The sequence below is a fragment of the Corvus brachyrhynchos genome, unplaced genomic scaffold (assembly GCF_000691975.1).
Source record: "Corvus brachyrhynchos isolate BGI_N302 unplaced genomic scaffold, ASM69197v1 scaffold36, whole genome shotgun sequence".
NCBI classification, from domain to species: domain Eukaryota; kingdom Metazoa; phylum Chordata; class Aves; order Passeriformes; family Corvidae; genus Corvus; species Corvus brachyrhynchos.
Genome location: NW_008238441.1, coordinates 641,734 through 668,222, shown reverse-complemented (window position 1 = coordinate 668,222; position 26,489 = coordinate 641,734). Strand labels below are relative to the sequence as shown.

Below are 26,489 nucleotides of genomic sequence, written 5' to 3'. Positions count from 1 at the left end.
CAGTCTCCTCCCAAATCACTACTCCTTTTTTCAGAGCCTTGGAGTGATGTAAATACAAAATCTGTAGCTGTGTGGCAGGCCAGATGCTGTGTGATTTTTGTCCCTGTGCTGAAAAGGTTCCTTAGGAAATTCTGCATTGCTACATGAAACAAGTGAAGCAGCTTTGCCCACACCCTTCCCGCTTGTGCTTACCTCACCCTGCAGTGTGTAACTTTTCAGACTGGTGCCGGGCTTTGTTTTGCTTGGTGTAGCTTTCTAAGAGCTGTATTGTTTTCCTTTCAGTGCATTAAAACCTACAGCTCTGACTGGTACGTGGTAAACTACAAATATGAGGAATACTCAGGAGACTTTCGGATGTTGCCATGGTAAGTGTCGTGCTCCCTTGGAATGCTAATGTGTGGTCACAGGACTTAGCAGGAGCAGTCTGCCCTTTCCCTGACGCCTGTTCCAAAAGCAGCCTCTCCTCCAGAGATGTGTCACTGAAGATTAGAGCCAGAGGTTTGTGTTGTCATGCCATTGCCCCTCAGCTCTGTCAGGGAGATGCCCACAATATTGTATGGGTCAGTGCTTCACATCCCATCTACCAGTGTGTGTACAGCCCCTCCATTTGGGATGAGGACAGAGTGCAGCCCAGGCCTATGGCAGGATAAATAGCGTTGCCAGTGTCTGCACATCCTGACCCAGGAGCATCGTTGTCCCGCTGGGTTGATGTTGCCTGTGTGCTACACACTTTGTTCCCATGCCAAGCAGATTCTCCTTGTGTCCTCAGTACAGAGAGGCTGATGTGATATTGCTGCAAATGCTGGCAGTGCTGGGGACTTATGTACTTGGAAACTCTGGTCTGTGCCAGTGCTTCCAGCTCCAAAGCTAATTGGGGTTTTCAGACAGGCACATACATCTCAGATTTCTGCTGGATTTTTATTTTCTCTGTGATGGTGCCTGCTCTGTTCTCACTGCCTATGCTCTGGGCATATCTGGACCCCTGTCCAGGCTGCTTGTGTGCTGGAAGCTTGTTAAATGCTTTTTCTTCTTAATTGGATGAAGTGGGTCTGTTCTGAGGGTCTCAAGGGGATGTGAAGCAGCAATGGAGTAATACTGTTGATCAAATAATGTTAAAATTTGTGAATAATCTTGTTGTCTGATCTTGCTTCTTTTTTTGGTAAAGACGGAAGTTAAACTGGGGTGCTCTCTCTTTGTTCCATAAATGCAAGTCAGCAAAAACTGCAGAATCCAACAGCTAACAAGAGAAAGCTAATTACAGACTTCTTGTGCTTAATTTCCATGAAATGCACTCAGAACTTAGCTTTCCCCAGTTGTAAGGAGCTGTAGGTCTCTTGCAGTGTATTTTCTGTGCTCTGTAGCCTGCAGTTCGGCTGTTGCTTCTGGATCCAGCATCAGCTGCTGGCTCAGACAGCCATCATGTTCCAATCATTAAACATGAAAATATGTTGTGATTTCAGCAAATCCTTTAGGCCAGACAAGATTCCAAGCCATGTGTTTGAAATTGATGAAGACTTTGAAAAGGATGAGGTAAGGAGAAGGTTGGTTTTTTGGGTTTTTTTTAATGTATTCCTGTTAAAAAGCAAATTTCACAAAGCAAAGCCAGAATTCAGTTCTTAGGAACAGTTTTTTGATGAGATGCTTTCTGCTGTGAAAATGGGATCAAAAGTGAGGCAGTGATTTATTTCAACATATGACAAGATAATCTCTTGCAACCAAGGGTCTCCTAAGTTATCTGGAAGATTAGTCATATTTCTCATGGCTTTTTCCCTTGAAACAGAGCATCGTAGGAAGAGGAAAGGAAGAAGACAGAGAGGAAGGCTTCCTTCAAAAGGAAGCCAAGTAGTTAGTAAGGAAAACTCTTCATGTCCAGAACTAAAACTGGTCAATCTGTTTTTCAACTCTACACTGTGATTCTGGGGTTTACCACATAACCTGCAATTTTTCATCAGTTGCTTCGACCCAGCTTGTTGACAGTGTGTCAGTCCTGCTCTGTACATACTGTGCCAATGCTGGGAGGCGTTTGCTTCCTCTGGAAGTTGGCATCTTTGTGCTCAGCTGGTTGTAGGGAAGATATGCAGCCCTGGAGCTCCTCTGTGGGGGTGGGCTGGGGGCTCTGCCAATTGGGACATCTCAGATCTGGTGATTATTTTGGATGGTGCAGATGCCATGTTTCCTGCACATGTATATCGCATTTGCTACAGAAGGGATGGGCAGCGCTTTTCTGTTTCAAGTACCATATGGAGATTAATCCATGCTCGTGATATTAGGAAGTTTTTGTTTACAGAGGGAAGGATTTAGTCCAGCTGTTTAAAATTCCCATGTTACCAAGATGTGAGGAACTTAGAGAGGCAAAGGGAACTTTGTTGCAGAGCTCAAGATTTGGAGGGACTGTTTTGTGCACATTTCTGAAATTATCGGGGTATGTCCCAGCACACCTCAGGTCTGGACTGCATTGGCTTCTTTATAAATGGAAATGTTTTGTCAAGTTTGGCCTTAATCTTTTTTTGACTATGTTGTTGGTTTGCATTACGTCAGTAACTTGAGGTGCTGCCTCTTTAAAAATATCTGCTCTGGGCTGGAGACATTGCTGTGCGCTGTTACCAGCATGCTTCCAAAAAAGCAAAAGGACAAAAATATATTACCAAAATTTGGAGACCTTTCTTCTTCTGGCCAGTGTCTCAAATATTCAAACAAGAGAAGTTACTGAGGTTTGTTGTGGAAGAGTATTCCAAGTGCTTTCATGGATGTTTTGACGTTTATATCTTTTGTCATGGCCATATCTAAAGGATTCTGTTACAGTTTCCTGACAGGGCATTTGCATTAGAATTGTGTAATGGAAATTCAAGTAAAAGAAATCTCTTGATGAAAAAAGGCGAACCATTATAAAGGACAAATCATGGGTTGTTTCACCCAGGGAAACAAAATATCAGAAAATTTACTCTGGAAGTTTGATATGCAAAGAGTGAAAACCTGCCCTTTCATGGCTCAACAGAGGCAGGCTAGGGCTGCCTCTGCTGCTGAGTCACTGGAAGCCCCAGGATGAGATTTTTTCATCACTCTGGGCTCTCATTTCCCTCCCCAGTGGAGGTCATGGTTAAGTATGAATAGAGAGCCATTCTCTCTTTCTGGGACCATGGGACAGGAGCAGATGGAAACCCCATCTGGTGTGCCAAGAGCAGCCTGGTTGGGTCACTTGAAACTTTGTGGTTTGATAAATGTGAAATCAGCCAGTTTATGTTTCAGTTATTGGAGTTTGGTGGCTTTTGCTGAAATTTAAAATGTGAGAATGACAAAAGGAAATGACAGAATAAGTTTGGAGTTTTGCATTTTGTAGCTTCCTAAACAGACCATCTTGAAAATTTCCATCTTCCCCAGGTTTTGAAATACTGCATAAGAACCAACAGGCATTGCCTCATTGCAAAATCACTGTGCAGCCCTATCAGAATAGATGTAATCTTTCTTTTTTTAAAGGTGACCCAATCTAGCCCGCTTTGCCTCTTTATTGGAAAGGGATATCCCTGATTTTTTTTTTTGTGATAGCACTGTATGCGTAGCTGTATCTGTAACACATACATTCTACATGTCACTATATTGCTGTAGTTAAAATGGTATTGCTTTCCAGGGTGGACAAATCCCTTTGTCCAAGGGGAATTTCCTGTGGAAGACAGTTTACCTGACCTCCTCTTTTTCTTATTGTTTGCTGTCTTTCAGGATTCCTCTTCCCTGTGCTCCCAGAAGGGTGGTGTAATAAAGCAGGGCTGGCTGCACAAAGCAAATATCAACAGCACCATCACTGTTACCATGAAGGTGAGTTTGGTCCAGTTACTCAGGAACAAGGCATGAGGTGAAGTTCAGCCCACATCTCCAAAGCTCCCAGGAGCACAATGGGTGGGTTTGGGTTTGGATGGGCATCTGCCCCTCTTGTATCCCATGATGGACTGGAAAACCTGGTCTGGCAACAGTTTTTGACCCTCCCCTGCCCAGCATGTAAGACTGATGCACTTTGGACCACGACAGGCAAGCTGACCAAAAAAGCGAAACATGTTCTAGTAAAGCAAGATTGTTTTCTGGATGAGCAGCTGAGGCCCAGGAGGGGAAGGCAACCAGGATAAGTGGAACAGCTGCCCTGCAAAGATAGCTTTCTGAATTGATAGTTTCCTTGCTGGTTGGAAATGTGTAGAGAGGCCAGCTTTAAATTAAAATGATAAATCTTTGCTTTTAAAACAGGGGTGATATTACTGCAGAGATGTAGCATTACTGACCTAAAAGCAACAGCTGCCTTGTCTCCTGTTCTCCGCTCTTCGTCATGCGATGTGACATTGCTCAGACTGTACAGAGATTTTTAATAGTTCCACAACAGGTTTTTGCTATGGCAGTGAGCTTGTCTGCTGTCCCACCATGCAGCTGCCTTGTTACAGCATAGAGAGATTGTTAGGGAGTTATGCTCAATGGTACAGCTGAGAGATGGCTGCAGCAAGGCTGCTTTGTAAGGATATATTAAAAAAACTCAAAAAGCCTAATTGTTCCAAGGCTTGATTCAATGAGTTATGCTTTCAGGAGAAAAGGAACAGGACTGTTATTAGGGTTAATTTTGAGTTTTAAAATGGGCTTGAAGGCGATAGACAGAACAGGATTTTCTGATCCTCTGCTTTTCCAATCATGGTTAAAGCAACTTTTTTTTCCTGAAACTTCTGGAGGAGGTATCATACATGCTCAAAGTAATCAGTTGGGTCTGTTCTAGTCTGAGCCTCTGGTGGTATTGGTCTCAGTGCCCTGCACCTCAGACCTGCCTTTCAGAGACATTATCTGAACTACACTGGCTTCAGTTCAAATAATAAGATCCAGAGTCTCCAGTGAAACTCTGATACCAAGGTCCTGAGAATCAGTAGCCATTCTCTTTGCTGTGTCTTACAAAACATGTCTAAGGCACAGGTGAGAAAGCTGAGGACTTCGACCATCTTCAGCCTTGTCACCACTTGGAGATGCTGCTGTGATATGTCCATCTTGTGGATGCTGGTTCTTTGACTGCTGAGCTGTTGGTGCCTCACACTGTTGCTAAGCGTGTGCAGAGGGTGTTTCGTGGAGAGCTGAACCACAAGCAAACTCTCATTAGGCTAAAGCTGCCACTCTTTATTTCAGAGCAGCCTTTCCTTTGCGGAGAACTACCCTGGTTTGGCTCAACTCTCCCTGTCTGGTTTGCAGCATGTTGGTGGCCTGCACTGCAACCATGGCATCAGGATTGTCCTTTTGTCCTTCTCTGCCCAAATGCACTTCCCCAGTTCTCTAGCCATCCCTCTGCAATCTCAGTGCTCACCAGCAGCACCTGTAGCCTGATCAGAGGGGATGTTCCCTCTGCTCCCAGGTTTTACAATGGCTACTGATTCTCAGGACCTTGGTATCAGAGTTTCACTGGAGACTCTGGATCTTATTATTTGAACTGAAGCCAGTGTAGTTCAGATAATGTCTCTGAAAGGCAGGTCTGAGGTGCAGGGCACTGAGACCAATACCACCAGAGGCTCAGACTAGAAGAGACCCAACTGATTAATTTCAAATGATCGTCATCTTCTGACAGTGATTTCTGTCAGCAGTGCTTGCACGGGGGGAAGATCATAGGAATAGTGTTTGCTGTTTGATTACGCATTTACTTTTGAACAGAGTTCAGCAAATGCAAACTGTTTAGCATGAAATCCCATAACCACAAGGGATATCAACCCTGTAATATCTAGAGAGAGATCTGTCATGGGTTTCTGTAGCATCCACTGCCAAAATTCCTGAGATTGCTTCAGTGAAATGCTAAATCAGTGTTTAGGCTGGATTAATGCTTCACATCCTTAGCTTTCCATGTATCTTTATGCTCTGTTAAACTAAAGGTTTAGTTAAATCTTATGAAACTTAAAGTTCAACAACCCGTGGAGCATCTCTCAGCTAATTAGTCATCCAAATGATGCCAGAGGTTACCTCTCAGAAGGCATGTGTTACAGTTCAGTGTGCGATGCTCCCTCCCAGTTCTCTGCAAGCAAGTGGGTTTACTGAACATTTGCTGGTGTCAGTAATGATAGGAGCAGGAAATTACTTGTAATCTCCCATGTGGAATGAAAAATGCTGTGTTTATTCATAGATCTTCCAGATAGACAGAACAGTAGAAATACTTGCAGTGCTGCTTGTCCTGGCTTCCTTCATGATTCTTCTAACACAGATACCTAGCAACTGTGAAATACACCCTGCTCCTTACAGCATATGATGCTACCACAACTGCTGCCAAAATGTTCTCCTGAATTATAGTCCAGTGGCTTCTGGCTGACAAGCATGAAGAAAGATGTTCAGAGATACTGGAGAGTTTTTTTTTCTTCAGGAAAATCAGTATTACAAACACAGGAACACTTCTCCCAAAGTTACTGTTTTTTGATGTAAGAATTAAATGCTAAGCCAAAGCCAGTTTATGAAAGTAGGTTTGTATTAAATAACCCAAACCCAAAGCCACAAAAAACCCAGGCAGTTGAATGGACTGCATTGTCCCTTGGCTTGCATTTGAGTGCTAGGGATTTCCACATGCCTGTTCCTAAGTCTTCCAGACAGTTGCTTTGCAATTCTAACTGAGGTCTATATGAAAAAGACTCCGAAAGTACCTGCTCTAGGGTGGGATGGGTCTTCAAGTAAGGTGGTGATCTGAATTTACCATGCAGCATTACTTTGTAAAGATAAATAAGGCTGGAGTCAGCTGAGAGATGAGCTGGAAGCCCTGGGGCTTTAGATGGGCAAACTTATAACAACAACAAGGACATTAAAATTAAAGAAGGTGATGGGAATCTCTCTTTGTAAAAGCAAACCGTATTCAAATGGGTGAATCTGCAACACTCCAGGGTCAGCAGTGTTGTGTGTTACAGTATTTTCTCAGTAGCAGGGAAGGCAGATATGGAAAACATGGCCATGGTTTGTGATATACAGCAGAGTGAATACTTGCCTGAGCAAGAATTTGTGTTTTTACAGGTATTCAAGAGGAGGTATTTTTACTTGTCACAGCTCACAGATGGCTCCTATATTCTGAATTCCTACAAAGATGAGAAAATTTCAAAAGAATCCAAAGGCTGCATTTTCTTGGATGCTTGCAATGATGTGGTTCAGGTAGGTGTCCTTTCTGTGTGGCTCTACATGGATTTACGGATTGCAGGCTCTGAGATAGGCCTGCTCTCTCGAGTTCTGAAGGCATAGAATGGCAAACTAACCCAAAGCTGATCAGCTAAACTGATCAATGGGCCAGTAAGTAAATGATATGACTTTGTCTGGGACACCTTCCTCCTCCATTTGCTGCTTGCACCAGCTTCTTGTTTCTTAAGCTATATCTTGATAAGTCCTTGCAAACATGCAGTCCTTTGGAATTTAGGACCTGCTCAGGCCTCATAAGGTTTTAGGAGCAGGTATTTGTATGGGTCTAAATCCTGGGTTTGCTTAGTTGTGCTAGAGTGAAGTGCAGCAGTGGATTGCTGCTCTGCCTCCTGCCCCTTGCTGTCTCTGCAGAAGCTTCAAGCACTGAGTGTGGTGCAGGGCGGCTTAAATTACCCCAGTGGTTTGCTTCAGCATGGATGAGTCAGAGCCATGAGTTTCCATTTGTCTTTCTGAACACAGTAAAAGCGGTAATGCACACACCTCAGTGATGTATGGGATGTACTTCCCAAGTTGCATCAGATTTGCCTTGGCTTCTGGTTGGAAAATGCTGTTTAAAGGCCAGCACAGCTCCAAAAAGCTGCATTGTACCACTTGCTTTTTTAAGATCGATGCCTCTAAGTGTCCCAGAGTGCAGCATTACTTACCATGTCAGACAAATCCAGTTCCTGGCTTCTCTGGGTAGATATTAAAGGTCTGATGACATCAGAAGGAGATTGTTCTTGCTCCTTGGTGCAATGTCTGTGTTTCAGTCTGGCTTTCCTTCACTCAGAGTAGCTGGCCATGCTCAAGCCACTAAGCTCTTTGTGATTGCAGCAGGATTGTTGTGTCAGGGAGGGTGCCTGCCTTGTATTTTGTGGTATTTCAGCTTAGGATGTTTTCCCAGAGAGGAGCTGTGTGGCAGGTGCTGTGCTGGGTTGTTGAGAAAAATGTAATATAAATCTCTTGTTTGTTTGTTCAGTGTCCCAAGATGCGCCGCTATGCATTTGAGCTGAAGACAATAGACAAGTACAGCCACTATCTTGCAGCTGAAACTGAGCAGGAGATGGAGGAATGGCTGGTAACTCTGAGGAAGATCATTCAGAGCAATACTGAGAGTTTGGTGCAAGAGAAGAAGGATGCTGTGGAATCTGTGCAAGGTCAGTTTGCAAACAAACACCTACCTTCTCCTTTCTCCAGCAGGATGCAAGCAGTGTGCCTGGAGAAGTGTATACTGTACTGTATTTAAAGCAAGAATTGTGGCTGACACACAATATCTTGCAAAGGGGCTTCGTACAACACCGATGATAGTCTGAGGAATAAAAGTGGAGGGAAATGTGACCCTTCTTCTGGATGGGAAATCCATGGCAAAGTTTCAAGGCTCCTGGAAAATTGGCTCTGTGCTGAAGTTCTGCTTTGGACAGACCTAGCAGACTGTAATAGTACACTTTGATACTGGTAATGCATGGAAAAATCTTATTCTCAAGGAATGGAGAAGTCTCTCTAAACTGTTTCTGTGCTATTGTTAGCAAATAGTGCAGGATGCTTTCTGGCAGAGCAGTGCTCCTGCAGTTGTTTTGAACATCTGTTTCTTGTGTCCTTGCAGATGATGAATCAAGCACGCAGGGAAAGTCAGAGAACATCCTAGAGAGCCTGGAGAGAAGCATGCATCCAGAGCTGATGAAGGTATTGTGTTTGCAGGATTGCTCTCCCCACCCACAGCTACTTCTGTCCAGCTTATCTGTGAGAGGGGTTTTCTACTTTCTGTATCTCCAGCTCTGACAGAGCTGAGCAGGCACCAAATCCTGGGGGGGTCTCTGTTATGCCACCTGTCTGTCTCACAGATGGAGCCCCATGGTTTGAGGCTGCATGTTCCTCAACTCCAAGTGTGGTTGCGGCTTCTGCCTGCTTTTTGCTTCAGCATAGCCACATCTCTGTACTGTCAGTGCTTTGCATCAGCTCATGTATCACAAAGGCAACCTGAAAAATAATTATTTTGTTTTGATTCAGTTCTTTCCCAAGATCGAGTCTTGGCCTCTGTGTGGCCAGGCACTAATATCAATGCCTTCCTTTGTCTTAGTATGGAAGAGAAACAGATCAACTAAACAAATTGAGCAGAAATGATGGAAGACAAAACATCTTTTCTTTTGACCCAGAAGTCCAGGTAAACATTCCCACATTTGCCTCAGTGAGTTTTTGTTCACTGTGTCATGCCTCCCTTGTTCCCTTGCATGGCCACAGCGTTTGCCTGCAGAAGCAGCATATTTTCCAGGAGAACAGAAATGTAGCCCATATTCCTGTCAGTGAGAGCAGAATGAGATGTCAGTGTTCAGGTGATAGCTCAAATACAGGGAAGAGTTGCAGCAGCCCCACACATGGCCTCCCTTCAGCTTTGCTGACATTTGTGTAATGCATCTTGATGTTGATGGATTTCAAACCGGATTTTCTTGGGGGCTCTGAGAAGTTCTCATGCTTGCAAGAAGAAGCATTAGAAGTGGTATTGCATGGATACCTGCAATGCTGTGTGGGCTCAGCACATCTGGTACAGGGAGCAGTGGTGGAAAAGACCATGACGGGTTAACAGGGAGAGCCTCAGTCTTCAGGGAGTTTTCAAATGTAGGGACAGACAAACTGAAAAATACACCCTGTGCTGGTCGGATGCACTGGAGTAGGAGGTCATTGTCTCTTGGCCTGTTTTCTTCTTGGCTTTAAACTTGAATTCTCTGCCAGGGTCCAGGTGTGAGATTTCAGTGGAATGAGCTGCAATTGCTAGCAGAGTTTTAGAGAACTGTTCCAGGGTACGTCATTGTTTCTGCTTCTCCTTCTGGCATGCTTTGGCATGTTCACACCTGTAAAATAGAACATTCTGGTTTAACAAGGAAATTTAATTAGTCTCTAAAAGGTTTAGTTGTACAAAATGAGCTTTTCTCTTGGCAATTCTTTAGAGTCTTTAACAGAAGGAAGATAAGCGTCCAGGAGGCTTTTTGGTTTCTTTTTTTTTTTTTTAAGAGAAGCTCTGAGAAGCTTCTTGTATTCTAGTCAGATAATAAAAATGGAAATATTACTCAGTGTGAAGCATCTAAGAGAACTTCTTTTACCTAACCAAATGGTTAGGCTGAATTCACTGCCCTCTTTCTATACCCAGAGTTCTTCATTCTGGTGTGGGTCAGTTGGATCTGCTGTAACACAGGGCATTCAGTCTTTGCTCCAGTCAAGGCTGGTATGTGCACACTTTCATGCCTGGTGCTAAGGAAACTAGGAGAAACTAGCAGTAGAACCTGCAACATACTTTCCTCATGAAAAGAAAATAAGGGAAACAAAAATACCTGCTGGTATTTAGAGGTGTTTGGTAGCTCTGTCCCCAGTGCCCAGCATAATGGATTTGTCAAAGGCTGAGGGTCTTTGGTTGCACATGTGCCTGCTCTTCGAGGAGGGTAGATGTGGAGGCACAGACCAGGCGTGGGTGTTCTGGGTTAGGGAGGAGGTGATGGTAATCAAGTCTGTTTGGATTCCCCCGCCAGACAGTCTTTGCTGTTTCTACCCATGCCAGTTACTGCTGTGCAGCTGGACATGCCTTCTGCTTTGAAGTGTTGCTCACAAGCCCATGTGTGCCTTCTCTCTATTTCAGGCACAGGGGTCATCTCTAACCTAGTCATACCTTCATGGTGGAAGATACTTTTCTGATTGTAACGTTGTCTTATGTTCCGCTTTCTTCCTCAAGCTCTAAGTGGTGTTTGGGAAGATCCCCAGGGTTACAGCAAAGCAGGAAGGAACTGAAATCATTCTGAGGTTTAGTTTGCTGTGCTCTACAAAACAGGCTGCTAAAAATTGATACACACCCATGAATTCATGTCTTGAATACCTTTGTGTAACATCACCAAATGGCACTCATTTGTGAATGTCTTGAACCTTTCAGACCACTTAAAAAATTGATTAAGATAGTATTGGCCGTAATGTGATCCCTTAACATTATTCAGGGGGTTGTTTTCTTTTTTAATGAGACCAGATTTGTTTGTTTACTGTCTAGAGACTCGATTTCTCAGGGATTGAGCCAGACGTGAAGCCTTTTGAGGAAAAGTGCAGCAGGCGCTTCGTGGTTTGCTGCCAGGACTTCTCCCTCAATCTCCTTGCTCAGCTGAGTGACACAGCAGAAGAAGGACCCACCAATGTAAGGGGAACTCCAGCATGTCCTGCTTTGTCTTCTTTCCTCTCACCAGCAAGAAAATACCTTAGCAAATTAATCTGGGAGGGGTAAAACAATCCCATTTTGCCATGAGCACCACTGGGACCCGGACAGGCAGTGACTGCTGGCCCAGAGTCATTGCAGGATTTGTTTGCCTTGGTATTTTGGTGTTCCAAAAACGTTTTTGGGGACAGGGGCTGTGCTGACATGCCTCCGCCTGCAAGGAACTGGGACTGCTGGGAAACCTGTGGTTCCGGGGCACAGGGAACGGGGAATATGTGTCTGCCAAATTCTGCATCTCTGTGAAAGTCCTGTTGGTAAATGATTAAGCTCCATCTCCAAACCACTCACGGCTGTGTTTTATTTCATTTCCCCTAATGGCAAGGGATTTCCCTGTTCTGGAACCTTCTTCTGACTCCCAGCTTAACTCTATTCACAGCCACTTTATTATATGCATTGTTATTGTGCCAAAGGTGTGCCTTAGCCTAAAAACTCTTGTATTTTCTGAGCTTCTGATGTTTGTAGACAGCTATTATGTCTCACCTCAGCCTTTGTTCTGTTGGGCTGAACAGACCAGTCTCCTCTAGTCTTTTCTCCCAAAACAAATCCCTGCTGTCATGTCCTGCTCTTGCTCCTGCTCAGCCCTTTCTGCAGGAGTGTGGGGTAGTATGGGAGGCAGAGGTACCAGCACTGCCCCGTCTCTACTGATGCTGCCCTCTCTGATGCCTGGTAGAATCACAAAGGCTTTTTTGTGATAGTTTTATATTGGCAGCTCACAGCTCTGTTACACAACACCAGGCTCAGTAACTCCCAGCAGATGGATGCATCGCTAATAGCAAAGATTCTTGTTATCCATCCTTAATCAGGTCCAGAGTGAGACCTAATCAGCACATTTTCAGCATTGATGTAATGCCTCCAAGTCATGCTGTAATGTCTTGGGCATGCTACCGTTTTATCTTCAGGCTTGCATTTTTATCTTTCCACGGATGCACGGCTACTAGGATGTTTGAATTAAAAATACATGAATTATTGCTTGACACTTGCCAGGTGCTGTCAAGGTCAGTAGCTACTAAGGAGTTGGCAGATTTTGCACATGCATTTCCTTAGCAGTGTCAGCCTTGTATTTGAGCTCTCCTGGCTGGAAGAGCTAACTTTCCTCCTGGGATAGCATCTGAGGAGATTTTTGAGTGTTACAGTTGAGCCATACAGAGCTAATGGGCTTTGGAAAATATATATAGTGATCTTTAGCAGATGATCATAAACACTCTTAAGCTGATTTCTTTCTCATTGCAGAACGATAAACAGCTCTGATAAATTGAGTTCATATTTTCTTCCTGACTTTATAGTTTACCACTTATGTAAAAAAGATATGGATTTCATTCTTTATATTTCATACAACTTTGTTCAAACTGACTAGATCAAAAGAAGGTGCAGAAAAAAATGGATCTGTATATTTATAAAGCAAATAAACATGGATTATCTGTTCATTAAAATGCTGGTGTACCAAACTAAAGGAACAAACAGAAGCAAAAGGTTCCCAGTTTCCTTATCAGGGAAAGCAATGCATGTTGATACTCTTGAGCCTGTGCCATGCATTTTTTATGACACACATATTCAATAAAATTTCCAGGTTGAGCCCTTTTTCCTAAGTTTGGCATTATTTGACCTGAAAAATAATTGCAAGATTTCAGCTGACTTCCACGTGGACTTGAACCCTCCATCTGTCCGGGACATGCTGCTGGATAACTCTGAGCCCAGAACAGAGGGCACCCAGGGACATTGTCCTGTCCAGAGCCTTGTGCATGGGATCCCTGAGTCCTGCCTGCGCTACATAAAATGGGTGAATATCTCACTTTCTCCTCATTCTGCGTCACTGCTGAGGCTTTTCAGTGACTTTGGAGTTCTCCACTGTGTTGGTATCCGGAAGCCAGCTTTTCTCTTGCGTTTTGGTCAGTGTTGAAGTTGCCACACAGGGCTCACTGGCAGTGACAGGTAAAGCGCCACAGAGAGTTTTCTAGGACTTGGCCATGCTCAAGCCTGGTGGGCCCCTGTGGTCCATCACCAAGGCAGGGTCTGTGTGGGTTGTGGAAAGGGGCAGTGGGATGATTGGGGCCAAACCCTGTGGTGCACATCGGGGTCCTGCTGTGTGACAGTTGCTGCTTCTCTGTTGCAGGGGGTGTTCTCTGTGACCAACCCACACACAGAGATCTTCCTGGTGGCCCGTGTGGAGAAGGTGCTGCAGGGCAGCATCGCCCACTGTGTAGAGCCCTACATGAAAAACTCGGACCCCGGGAAGGTAATGGGTGGGGCCATGGGAGTATCAACTGAGTAGTGGTGTCTGCTGCTGCAGGAAGTAGTGTGGGCTGAAGCACGGGTTGTTCGGCAGCTCTTCAGTTTCTTTCTGGCAAATACAGTCTTTGTCCATTCTATTTGCACTGTTCCCAGGCTGGCTTCAGTTGGGCTGTCCTGGGAGATTTTATTCCTCCCCCTGGAAAGAGGCAGAGGATTTTTAGAAAGCCAAGCATTTGGGGCCAGACCTTTCCCCATTGCACTTCAGCAAGCCAAAGCCTGGGCTGGCGGGAAAAAGTCAGACACTTCATCACCAGAATGAAGTGTCTGCATAGAATAGTAGAATCCTTTATCTTGGAAAAACCCTGTAAGATCATTGAGTCCAACCATTACCCCAGCACTGTCAACCCCACCACTAAACCATGTCCCTGAGCACCACATCTACATGTGTTTTAAATACCTCTACCACTTCTCTGGGCAGCCTGTCCAATGCTTGACTACCCTTTGAGTGAAGAAATTTTTTCCTGACATCCAAGGGAGAGGCCCTGCTGCTGCCACCAGCATCAGTCTCTGCATGCCAGATGGAGCTGATGCTGCCTTGTTGCAGGCAGTCAAGAGTAGTTCCTGAAAAGTCAATTATAGAATATCTGGTAATGCTGGCATTCCCTTGGCACACTTTGTAAGTATGTCCAGGATGAGCCAATTGCAGTCAGCTTTGGAAAAGAAACTAATACCCTTTGGCAAATAGAGCACTAATAGCCTGACAGTTTAATCCTGAGGAGGTTTAACATGGCTGCCCACAACATTTGCTATTGCCTTGCAAAGTAACAGCTGTAGGTGGCGTGAAGTGACAGACTGATGTCTGTCAGCTGTGCTGGTGCCTGGGGAGAAGATGGAGAGATGCTCCTCCGTGGAGACTGCAGCGCCCTTCACTCCTGTTCCAGCGCAGCATCAAAGTCCTGGCACACACTGACCTGTCTTTCTCATGTTTTGCAGACTGCCCAGAAGGTCCATAAAGTGGCCAAGCAGGTGTGCAGCCGTCTGGGGCAGTACCGGATGCCCTTTGGCTGGGCTGCCAGGTCAGTGCCTTGGGCTGGGCCGTGCCCTTGGGCTGGGTTCTGCAGTAGTGGAAAGCTGCTACTGAGAGTGATCTGGGATATGATTGGGCAAAGGGCCAAGCGACTGAAGTCAGTGAAGTTGCAGCTGAGGGCAGAGCTTGGCTCCGACTCCCAAGAGAGCTTTCCGGGCCAATCCCAAATCTTTATCTAGAATTAGAAACAAAGTACTAAAAAACAAACAGTGCTGGGGCTGGGAAGGCAGTAACCTTCCTACTGACTTGTAGCTACTGCTACCAGGGCAGAACGTTCCTGGGGACAAGTGTATACTATCCTATGCTACCAAGGGAATCACTGCAGAAATTCCCTCCTGGCATTAGCCATTGCTAGGGACAGGATGAGAGCAGAGGATGTCCCACCCTGGCAGTGGCAATCACATGGGGTTTGTTTTCCATCTTAAATTCTGCATTAATTAATGTTCTTGGGAATGGCTGAAGGTAGTGATCCCATTCCCTTGCTATTGTTTTACTGGGACTGATAAGTATGTCAGTGCTAACTCTCTTAAATCTCAGTCAGAGGAAGGCCTGAAGGCAAGATCATCCACTGCCTCCTAGTGCTAAATTGCATTTCAGTGCTGACAAAAGGGACAGGAATGACGTGGGAACACAGAAAGCTGTCACAGTGGGCTGGAATTTGGGGGTATACCAGTTGCAATATGTATTCTTGAACTGGATGTTCCTGTGACACTCCTCTTTGAGGTGGTGTTTTTGGGATGCAGCTGGATCCTGGGAGCCAGTAATCAGCCCTCTTCCAAGTGGTGCCTCACCCTAATGGTGGGCTCTGGCTGGGTAAAGTGCTGCCTTTGGACACCAAGGAGCTGAGTGGCCTGCTGCAGGGAGCTTGTGGGTCTCAGAGCAAAGTGTTTGCACAGAAGGGGAGTGCAGATGCTTTAATGTTCTTATTATACACAGACACCCTTTACTTTCAAGGGTAGAGATGCTGGTATTCATCCAGGGCAGAGTCCAGTCTCCTGCTCTGGCTTCAGGAGGAAGCTGATGTGTGTCCCAAACTGGTTTTTATTGTACACTCCTTTCCTAGGAGGATTTCTGTGCTCTGACCCCATATGCAAGTGGTGCACTAACACTTGGTGTTAGTGGGAGGGGATGGAAGAGTGTTCATGATTGTGCACCAGGCTTCAAATGGGCTGTGTCCTTCTGACCTGGCTGGATAGAGTGAAATTGTGTGATGTCCCATGTGATTTCACGTGACACGTTTTCAAGCCTGGGTGGGGTCTAAGCACCACATCGGGGTGGGAGAGCAATCAGGTCTGTGGTATTCGGGAGCAGTCACAGGCCAGTGAACCTCTCACCTGATGATCTGCCTTTCAGATGTGTCAAAGACCTCAGTGTCTGTATATTTACCAACATTTAGAAAATACACCTCTTGTTTTCTGCAGACCAGTTTTCAAAGACTCCCAGGGCACTCTTGATGCTAATGGAAAATTCTCACCCCTGTACAAGCAAGACAGTGGCAAACTCTCAAATGAAGATATGCTGAAGCTTTTAGCAGAGTATAAGAAGTAAGTGTGAGAGACTGGTGCAGGGGCTGGGCAGACATTTTAACATACATTTTTAAACAGCTAAGTGTAAGCATGAGATTACAATTTCTAAAATACTTGGAGGGTAGCAAAAAATGCTGATGATGTGCTCAGCACCTGAGCTTTCAACGTTCACACTCTTATTCCTTTCTCCCTAACACAGACCAGAGAAGACAAAACTGCAGGTCATTCCAGCCCAGTTAAATATCGTCATCAAAGACATCCCGCTAGACTTCACAAGTAAGGATCATGGATCTTAGCATAAATGCTGATGGCTTGAGCCTCAGGACTTAATGCTTCTAGGGGGGATTTTTCTGTTTTCATTAACAAGAGTATCTTGGGGCTGCAATGAGAAATGAGTAATTCAGCACAACTACTGACTTGTAAGTCTTTCTGATGCATTGTGTGGAGGAGATGTGGTCCAAGTGCAGAGATTTACCTGAGGGATTTGTCTGCTTTATAGTTTGGCCATCACATCCTAAATCCAAAGGAAGCCAGCTGCCTGCTTTTGCACCAATCTCATATGTTATTTTTGATCCATAATATTGTAGGGCTTTACAAACATGGTCAGTGTAATTCTTTACCTTGCATTTAAAGAAACGGAAGCAAAGAAATTACTTTGCTGAAAGGATGTGTTCAGTGTCATTCAGTGGGCTTTTGGCAACTCCTGTCACAGGTTATGTAGGCTAATCTCCTGTCCAAAAGGCTTTTCTAGTGGACCTGATTTTTTCTGTTCTTATCCTCTTCCAGATTGTTTCACAGCTTCTTTCATTCCTATAAAACCTTTCGGGAAGGGCTGTGAGGACATTGCAGTTGAAGTGGAGGAGCTTGTCCCAGAAGTTGCAAAATACTGTTACCCCTTCACTGTCTACAAAAACCACCTCTATGTCTACCCCTTACACTTGAAGTATGAGAACCAGAAGGTGTTTGCAAAGGTGAGTGACCTGGGGAGTGACCTGCAGCCAGGCTTGATGTGGGCCAGGGTGGTGCTGCTGCTCAACCTCCTGTTCTCCCATATTTCAGGCAAGGAATATTGCTGTCTGTCTTGAGTTCAGGGATTCAGATGAAGTTGATGCCAAGCCATTAAAGGTGGGTTAATGTTACCTGTTAACAGGGCTGCTATTTGACCACTGCTGTATGTTCTGTACTAGCCAGGCTCAGCAGGGCAAGAGAAAAGCACTGAGTTTCCATGATCACTGGTTTAATTTGGCCAGCTCATTTAGGGTGGCAGGACCCTGAATTCAGCTCTTCATTTGTGTTTCCAGTGCATATATGGCAAACCCGGAGGCCCTCTCCTGACCACAAACGCATACGCTGCCGTGCTGCATCACAACCAGAGTCCGGAGTTCTATGATGAGGTAAAAACAAAATGTGGGAAACAGCAGATTTTCCTGGATGCTACAATGCCAAGGGGCTTTTCAGGATACCTCTTTTTCAAGGGCTGGGTGAATTATGGGTAAAGATAATTACCAGCCATTTGCTTCAGCAGAAGGGCTCAGCAAAGCCAGAGCCTTTGTCAATTTTTAACATCAGTTTGTTTTCTGCTGTCTTTACTGTCATGCTTTGTGCACTCCAATCACACACCCCCATTAATAAGTAATGTTGCAAATGTGATGAAAATGTTAGGAATTATTTAAGATTAGTAAGAATGTGTCTTGTGTAACAACATAACACTTGTGAAATTAAATAGAACTAAAATACTACTCCACAACTAAAATACAGTCTGATCTATCATGATATCATTTTAGATTAAAATTGAGCTTCCAATTCACCTCCATCAAAAGCATCATTTGCTTTTCACCTTCTATCATGTCAGCTGTGAAATTAGTACAAAGGCAACATCGAAAAAACAAGACACCGTTGAAACTCAAGGTATGTTCAATGCTTAAATTCTGTTGGAGTGTAAAAGGCCAAGATAAGACAAATGTAGGGACATGAAGAAAATATGTGATTAACATATCAGGCTATCTGAATCTTCTTTTCTAAAAGCAACCTAATACAAAATTGTGATTCTAAAATGGAATAAACTCAATGTTTTGGGTTTATATTAAAACTCAAATTTTTGCTGCAGTCTCACAGCTCTTTCTGTATGTTCCTGACTTGCACAAATATCCTGTTGTCAGGCAAGTCACCAGTAAAAACTTTCTGTGAGATCAGGGTCTTGGGGGCTGATCCTACCAAGACTAGGCATGTGCACACCTGGGTCCCACTGGTTGAGAAGCCTCTCCCTTCATCCAGTCCACAAAGGACCTTCATCACGGTGCACAGCCATGGCTCACGCACTATTCCTGCCCCTCAAACCCACTCCCGGTCTGTGTTGTGTCTGAATTTTGTTCGCCGGGTAAAAGGTGCTTTAATGACACTGACGTGGTTGATCCCTTGCCGAAGCCACTTGCACAACTGCAAGTTTGGACTTCTCAGTATGAGATAGAGCTCTTTTTGAGCTGAACATGTACCCCCATGTGTCTGCTAACTCTGCTGCCCTGGTTGCCTCTGCAGTGGGATACGCCTGGGTGCCGTTGCTGAAGGACGGGCGGATTGCCACCCTGGAGCGGCATCTGCCGGTTTCCTCCAACCTCCCTCCTGGATACCTGGGGCTTGGAGACACAGAGTCACGGAAAGTAGGAAGGCCATTTAAAATGGGCTTAAGTGGAAAAAGAAGAGGAAAGTTGAGCTTTTCTTACCACTGTAAATTCTGGGTTTCTGTTGGTGCTTTGCTCAGCTGAAAAGATCTCTACTGCAGGGCACCCCCCAAAGCTTAAAGCTCTTAGGGATGGGAGACAGGACAACTTTAATTCCACTTTCTCTGGTTATGCAGGTTGCAGAGGGTATTTTAGTAGCAGGTTGGGCTGGGCTGTTGCAGATGGCACAGGGCAGGAGAGTGAGCCTGTGCTCTGTGTGCATGGGGAAGGTGGTGTTTGTGCTGGGGGTGAACCCCTTCTTCCACTCCAGCCAGTACCTTCTGACCAGGTGTCTGCACAGAGCCACCTTCTCACCACAGTCTGAAACCAAGTACTTGAATGTTATCTGTTCACAGCAGTCCAGCATGGATGCAAAGTGGGTGGATGGAGCAAAGCCACTGTTTAAAATCAGAATCCATTTGGACTCAACCATTTACACCCAGGTAAGTCAAGCACCTTAAAAACTTCCAGCACAAATGCAAAGGAAGGGACTGCTGTCTCTCTACTACTGCTAAGCCATAGGTGGTGTGGGACAGAGGGCTCTGGTACTTGGTTTGCAAAGCAGCACTGAGGTACTTCTGAAGCAGCATGGCTGGGATTACTTGCAGGGATCTGTTCCTTGACTGGATGGGATGAGATAATTGTGTGACTTGGGAGAATGAGCCTAGGGAGAGGCTGATGTTTCCTTGGCCAATTGCACTATAACTGGCAGGACCAGGGAAACATCTGAGCAAATGAGCTGCTTCGATGATACGAAAGAGAGAACTGGTGGATGTGAGAGGTTTCCCCAAACTGTAGAATTTTTAATGTTGAAAAGACCTCTTAAGATCATTAAGTCCAAGTTAGTATTAGATGTTTCATTAAGTTTTTTAAAAAAAAAGTTCTCTGACAACAGCAGACAAAGAAAATAACAGTCCTAGTTTCCCTCTGAAAGCAGTTCAGTCTATTTTACCAAGTCCCAGTATGTTCTACTGTCTTATGGTAGTGGTGGACTTCCATAAGTTTCACATGACGTGCAGCAAGGATCCCCAGCACATTCTCTGGGGCACCTCCTGTCAGCACTGCTGCTGGGGGAAATGCCCTTGGCTGGCTGTCATCAGCTACATTAACATTTAGAGAAAACGTGTTTCAACATCTGTTTTGGAGGTTAACTGATTCTGTACAGCGCTGAGAGCAGCACAGTCGTTGTGCTTCCTACCAAATTACATTTCCAGATGCTTTTCAGAGTTAAATAACTCAGTAATTAAAGCTAACCTTGGAGGAGGAAGGAGAGTAATGGGAAGGAGAGTCTGCCTCAGATGGACAGTAGGAGGCTGGTGATGCAGGTGGTGAGGTAGTTTCTGAGAGCTGCAGCTGTTGAGAGGGCTTCCGTTTCTCCAGGCCAGTGTTGGTTGGGGTTTGGGACTCAGGGCAGTACAAGCACAGGAGAATTTTGACACTGCTGGAAGTTTCGTGCTTAATATTGAGGTTAGTTGGGAGCCAGGGACTGAGCAGTGGATGGGTATGTTGGAAAAGACAGGGAGCAGTCCTGGGAGATGGCAGCTGGGGATCAAGAGTGCAGCTGGCAGGGACATGGGGTTTGCTGGGGGCATGGCCCACTGCTGCAGGTTAGTCACCAGATTTCTGAGTGCAAACGGCAAAGTAGAGGCTGACAATTGTTGAGGCTGCTGAATTGAACTTGTTTGTCTCTTCCAGGACATGCACTTGCACAAATTCTTCCACTATTGCCAGCTGGTTCAGGCGGGAGCTAAGGAAGTACCAGGAGAGCTTGTTAAATACCTAAAGGTGAACAGTGCCTGTTGCTGGGCTTTGTTTGTGTTTTTACAGACTGTCAACAAATACCCAGAACCCTGCGCTGTGGATACACACCCTTGGTGGGGCCGGTGCACTGTGTGGTACCCTTAGTTTTGCTTTATCCTATCAGATAGACTAATATTTAAATGACATGTTTTTTCATGTCCCTACATTCATTTTATCTTGTCAGACGATTGTCTGTGTGCTGCTTCCCTCTGCCTTCCAAAAGGGATAAAACAAGCAGTCAGCATCACTCTGCCATGCTCATGGCAAAGCTTCCTGCTGGTGGACTCAGACGGTCCTCCCTTGCTGCTCTAGGTTTGATTGAGACCTTTAAACTGTAGCACAATTCCTTATTTTCTGGAAGCCCATTCAAAACAGGAGGTTTTTTTCAGGCTGAAAAAGATATGTGAGATTATCAGCCAGTTAAATTTGAACAGAGGTAACCTATGACCTAGACTGAGCTTTTTGGTAATCACTGCAGCATGAGTAAGGGCCTTGGAGCAGGTCCAGCAAGGGCTTCTTCAGGGAATATAATTCTTGGCTATTTACTGTCCTTGTTTCCTTCCTTAACTGCCTGTTTTTGAGAGTGCTGCTGTAGCAACAGCTCCACTTCCAGTGATGGGGATGTATCACCACAGGGTTACTTAATGTGTGTCAGATAATGTATAAGTACTTTAAGAAATAGAAATAATAGCAGGTTTTGAAGCCAAACACTAAAATCACAGTAGCTTTGTTGTGAGCATTTTGCCAGGTCCCAGCCCTGCCGAGCCCCAGAGCCCTCACTGCAACCTACAGACAGGGAGATAGGTATGTGCTGACCACAAGTGAGGGATTCTTAACCACCACTACCTCAATAATTTCAGTAATTTAAATAGATAGATACCGATTTAAAAACCTTTCATTAGATTTGTAGGTTTGAAAACTGAAAATGAAACGTGCTGTCTTTCCTAGACTCTTACCATGAGCTTCAGGCACAAGAGCTCTCTGAGACTGGTGGAGAGCATATGCACAAGATGATCTTGACCTTCACCAAGTGCCTTAAACTCCATTTTTGATAGCAAGTTATGCTCTTTGAAAAGTTTCTCTGCAAGTCATCGGGCAGCAGTTTTTCATGTTCCAAAGGCATTTGGGGAAATGGGACTTCAAAACCTGGCACAAGTGATGAGAAGACTTGAAAGCAAAACTTCAGCCTTAAATTCTGGGCTTTTCAAATCAAATAGTAGCATATGACCTCTAATTAAGTCATAGCTGCCTGGACACATCTGAGAGGAGGATTAATACCTGCCATGAGGAATTTATGTTGCTCCCTAAAGGTTTGCAGCTGGGATCTGTCAGCTGGAAGGAGGCAGCAAGTTCTGCTATGGGTCCAAGTTCCCCTGTCCTCCAGTGAGCTGAAGCATTTCCACACCCTGAAGCCTTTGCTAACATCTGTCCCATTGCCACAGAAATGTCTGCGGACTGTAAATGTTTAACATCTGCAAAATGTTGAACTAAAAGTGTCTGTGTTTTGAACATTTGTTTTAGTGTTTGCACGCGATGGAGATCCAAGTAATGATTCAGTTTCTACCTGTAATTCTTATGCAACTATTTAGAGTCCTCACAAATGTGACGCAGGAGGATGAAGTAGCTGTCAACTGTACCATGTGAGTATTGGGTGAACCATCCAGTGACAAATGCAAAGCCACAAATGGCAGTGCAAAGCAGGGTCTGGTTTCCCAGTACAGGGTGCTAAGTGACAGTACTGGCTGTCCCCTGCTGCTGTCTTCCCCTCGACCATGTGGGTGGCATGGTGGCATTGTGGGGCTCTTGTCCTGGAAGTTGTGTGAGGAAAAACGTGGTACTTTAAAGATACTCCTGGTTTGTTTCTCAAAAGAGAAAGGGTTTGGGTGACTCTGGGAGCAGAGTTATTGTCGTATCAAAAGCTCCAGAGTGTCCAGGCGTGTCCCAGCTGCAGGCAGCAGATTTGGGGAGCAATTCTCATTCCAGCATGCCAGTCCCTGGTTTCAGGATTGCTCCCGGTGCCCCGGAGCTGGGTGTGTTGTGCTGCAGCTCCAGCTGTGCCGGCTCGGAGCTCCAGCCCTGCCCCGGCGGCCCCAAGAGGGCAGCACCGGCCCGGGCGGGCGCTGGAGGGAGCTCCAAAAAGCACCTCTTCCCTGCCTGGCACCGCAGCGACACCCTGGAACCGAGAAATGCGCTAAAATATGCGCCTTCCTCCTGTGGTGCTTTCTCAGTGAAGTGCTGCCGTGCACAGGGGGTGCTGGATGTCATCCTCCTCTGGTCCCAACACATAGCGTGCATCCATGTACCAGAAGCATCCTGTTCCTCCCGCCGGTGCCGGCTCGGAGCTCCAGCGCTGCCCCGGCGGCCCCAAGAGGGCAGCACCGGCCCGGGCGGGCGCTGGAGGGAGCTCCAGCAAAAGCACCTTCCCTGCCTGGCACCGCAGCGACACCCTGGAACCGAGAAATGCGCTAAAATATGCGCCTTCCTCCTGTGGTGCTTTCTCAGTGAAGTGCTGCCGTGCACAGGGGGTGCTGGATGTCATCCTCCTCTGGTCCCAACACATAGCGTGCATCCATGTACCAGAAGCATCCTGTTCCTATGGAACTGGAGGCTGGAGGGTGAGCCCTGGTCCCCAGGGATGTGGTGCCTATTGCAGTCACAGCCCTGCACCATATGATGCAGGTTGTGAGAACTTCTCCTTTGTGGACCACTGTAATTCCACTCTGTTATAAGCACCAGAGGGCAAGGACAGGGGAACAGGTGACCCCAGGTACCTGTTGGTGACCAGCTCTCACCTTCCTTTCCAGAGATTTTTATCAAAGCTTGGCTTGATGCTTTCCAGTTTGTCAGTAGCTTTCTGTTTAATGAAATCTCTTTTATCATCAGATTTTCATAGTGGAATTTAAAACACACTTTATCTGATGAATGGCTTGTAAATTCCTTGTGGTTTGGCTTGTGGGGTCTGTGACAACATGCAATAGTTTGTTGTTCCCTCTGGCTGGGAGTGGAATGTAAATCCCCAGTGCTGGCTAGGGAAACTAGGCTCTTGATGCCTTGATCAGCCATCTGGGAGTGTGTCCAGAGGGCTGGCATATTCTCCAGGGTCTGCTTGACCTTCCCACACTGCAAGGCAACAGACCAAAATAATCCAGTGCATGTAGCAAGGAGCATATGATGTAAATAAAGTAAAAGAAAAAAAAGGAGGCTTCCAGAATTAGTAAATTCCGGGGATGCAAGGAGGTATCAGATTATAACAATGATGGACAATGTTCCATCTCACCTCCTCATGCAAGGAGTCTTGAGTGTTAAAAGTCAGCTTGTCTGGGTGATTCCTGGGCCAGCACAGAAGTGGAGAAGGGGCTCTGGGCACCTCATCTGAGTGCTTTGTGCAAGGATGGTGCAGGAGCTGTGTGAGGGGGTGCTGGCCTGCAAGAACTGGCACTCTGCAAATCAGGCCATGCATGCCAGCAGTGAGCTTTTAGGGTTGACCCTGGTGATGTGGTGTCTGCTTTTGTGAGGTAGAGGAACTTGCCCTCATGTTGCGTGCTGAACACAAACCATGTTTCTCCCCAGGGTTCTTCTGCACATCGTGTCCACGTGCCATGAAGAAGGTCTAGACCACTACCTGCGCTCCTTCATAAAGGTCAGTCATGAGATACTGCCCCTCAAGACTCCCTGCTGGGAGCAGGCACACACTGACACTGCTGTTCTTGTCCCAGTATGTCTTTCGAGCTGAGAAACCGAGTGCCAAACAGGTGAAGATGACCCATGAAATCTTGGTCCTTTCCATGGCCACCATCTTGAAGCAGTCGGCAGATTTTCTAGCCATCAATAAGCTACTCAAGGTGAAGTATTGGCAGTACTTAGCTGCCAAGGGTAGAGGGGAAGAAAAGGGGGTCTGGTATAAAGCCCAGCACTTACCCCCATCTAAACCCACTGCAGGGGCAAAGCTGCCAGGGAAACTCCTTGCATCCATGTTCTTGAGATTGCCCCCTTAAAACAGAGATGAGTTCTTGCAGGGAACATCTATTCATGGCAGGAGACAGAAAAAGGCTGTTCATTTTGCCAGTTTTACCCATTTTCCTCCAGCCACACCTGAAGGGTGACTCACAGGAGTCAGACTGAGTTTCTGCCTCTCTGGGCCTTTGCAGGGCTTGCACCCCAAACTCTGCTAGTTCTTGGCAGGGTGCATTGGGGTGCAGAGGGGCTAAATCTGTTCCCACCCTAAGATTGGCAGGACATCTCTGGGCAGAAAAAGCCTCTGTTCCAAGCCAACTGTGTAAGCACAGATGTGCTTACAAAAAGCTGTTTGAATGTGAGCTCTCCCTCCCACATGGGTGCTGCCCCACATACTCAGGGAATGTCAGTCATGCTCAATCCTGCTGAGAAAAGTAATAGTATTCTTTGTTCATTCTAGTATTCGTGGTTTTTCTTCGAAGCACTGGCAAAGTCCATGGCAATGTACTTACTGGAAGAAAACAAAATCAAGGTACAAATGAATTTGGTCAATGCTGCATTACAGAACTGTCACAAACTCCTCCAAAAGCTTTTCTGAAAAGCTGTGTTACTCTTTATTTAAAAAAAAAAAAGCTGCCAAGCTGAACAGCTTAACTTTTTTTTTTTTTCACTTTGCTTTTACCTTTTCCGCCCTTTCACTCTCAAGTGTAATTTAAAAATTCCAGAAGTCCTTACGGCTTGTGCAGCCTCCTTTTCTGTTACTACCTACTGCGGTTGCAGCCAATACTTTCTTTGGCAACTGTTTTATTAGGAAGGCAACAAAAACAAATGGTAAAGAACTCGTGCCTGTGCTCAGTTCTCCCCAGGTGCTGGCTTGCAGCACTGAGCTGGGATGTGCTCTTGGTTTCAGCTGCCCAGAGGCCAGAGGTTCCCTGAGTCCTACCAGCATGCCCTGCACTCACTGCTGCTTGCCATCATTCCTCATGTGACCATCCGCTATAATGAGATCCCTGAAGAGTCCAGGAATGTCAACTTTAGCTTGGCTAACTTCCTGAAGGTCAGCAGTTTCTTTCCTTCTCCCAGGATTTTATCAGGGGGAAAAAAAAAAATAAAGATAGACAATGAGAAATATGGAGCAAGCAAGCAAATGTGGTTTTACTTTATCTTGTCTTTGTTTTTTTCAGTTGTGAAAACTCTGGGGGTTTTTTTCCTACTGTCTCTTTCCAAAGAGACAGTAACTCTGTATGTTACTGAGGGTTTTCAGGCATACCTAGCAACTGTTTGGAACCTGAAATATGTGTATTCTCGTTTTAAATATTTCTGTTGTCCACTGGAGACTTAAGTAAGGTCATCCAAATAAATTCAGAGAAACAGGATCATGTATGTTTTGGAAAGTCAGCAGCAACCCAGAGGATGAAATCTGTCTGCTGGCAGGACAGCAGTATGGGGAAGATTTAGGATGATTGCTTTTACTTTTAGTGGTTGGTCACATGTTTCTATTTTCTCTCCAGCGTTGTTTGACTTTTATGGACAGAGGATTTGTTTTTAACTTGATAAATGATTACATTTCTGGATTCAGCCCAAAAGACCCTAAGGTAAGCAGTAGTTTTCTTGAAAAGTGGTTTGCAACTCTACATATCTACATTAGTCAAAGCTTGGTAGTGATTATTTTGTACAATTCTTGGAGGCCTTTTAGACTGTTCCTGCAGAGTCTTTTGGACCTCTTTGTCTGGGCCAAAAACCTGTACCCAGATGTTCTTTAAAGTAATATAAAGAGTCAGAATTAA

General features: G+C 45.4%; 1 protein-coding gene across 5 annotated transcripts in view; it reads left to right on the top strand.

Annotated features, from left to right (window-relative positions):
- Positions 1 to 286: 286 nt before the first annotated feature.
- The window catches only part of DOCK11 (dedicator of cytokinesis 11), a 63,322-nt gene continuing 37,119 nt past the window's right edge, over positions 287 to 26,489 (top strand). For 3 of the 5 annotated variants that reach the window (XM_017736612.1, XM_017736615.1, XM_017736616.1), the window contains exons 1-26: positions 287 to 365; positions 1,461 to 1,530; positions 3,715 to 3,810; positions 6,991 to 7,125; positions 8,126 to 8,303; positions 8,750 to 8,829; positions 9,224 to 9,307; positions 11,171 to 11,311; positions 12,957 to 13,166; positions 13,500 to 13,622; positions 14,612 to 14,694; positions 16,127 to 16,249; positions 16,431 to 16,507; positions 17,018 to 17,202; positions 17,291 to 17,356; positions 17,533 to 17,625; positions 18,016 to 18,139; positions 18,767 to 18,888; positions 19,305 to 19,391; positions 20,644 to 20,733; positions 22,270 to 22,388; positions 24,319 to 24,388; positions 24,465 to 24,590; positions 25,163 to 25,234; positions 25,613 to 25,759; positions 26,214 to 26,297. In XM_017736612.1, coding sequence (XP_017592101.1) covers positions 355 to 365; positions 1,461 to 1,530; positions 3,715 to 3,810; positions 6,991 to 7,125; positions 8,126 to 8,303; positions 8,750 to 8,829; positions 9,224 to 9,307; positions 11,171 to 11,311; positions 12,957 to 13,166; positions 13,500 to 13,622; positions 14,612 to 14,694; positions 16,127 to 16,249; positions 16,431 to 16,507; positions 17,018 to 17,202; positions 17,291 to 17,356; positions 17,533 to 17,625; positions 18,016 to 18,139; positions 18,767 to 18,888; positions 19,305 to 19,391; positions 20,644 to 20,733; positions 22,270 to 22,388; positions 24,319 to 24,388; positions 24,465 to 24,590; positions 25,163 to 25,234; positions 25,613 to 25,759; positions 26,214 to 26,297 — 2,796 coding nt within the window. In that variant the 5' untranslated portion in view covers positions 287 to 354. The remainder of the gene's footprint in view (positions 366 to 1,460; positions 1,531 to 3,714; positions 3,811 to 6,990; positions 7,126 to 8,125; positions 8,304 to 8,749; positions 8,830 to 9,223; positions 9,308 to 11,170; positions 11,312 to 12,956; positions 13,167 to 13,499; positions 13,623 to 14,611; positions 14,695 to 16,126; positions 16,250 to 16,430; positions 16,508 to 17,017; positions 17,203 to 17,290; positions 17,357 to 17,532; positions 17,626 to 18,015; positions 18,140 to 18,766; positions 18,889 to 19,304; positions 19,392 to 20,643; positions 20,734 to 22,269; positions 22,389 to 24,318; positions 24,389 to 24,464; positions 24,591 to 25,162; positions 25,235 to 25,612; positions 25,760 to 26,213; positions 26,298 to 26,489) is intronic. The other 2 variants (XM_017736614.1, XM_017736613.1) reach the window with 2 other exon arrangements.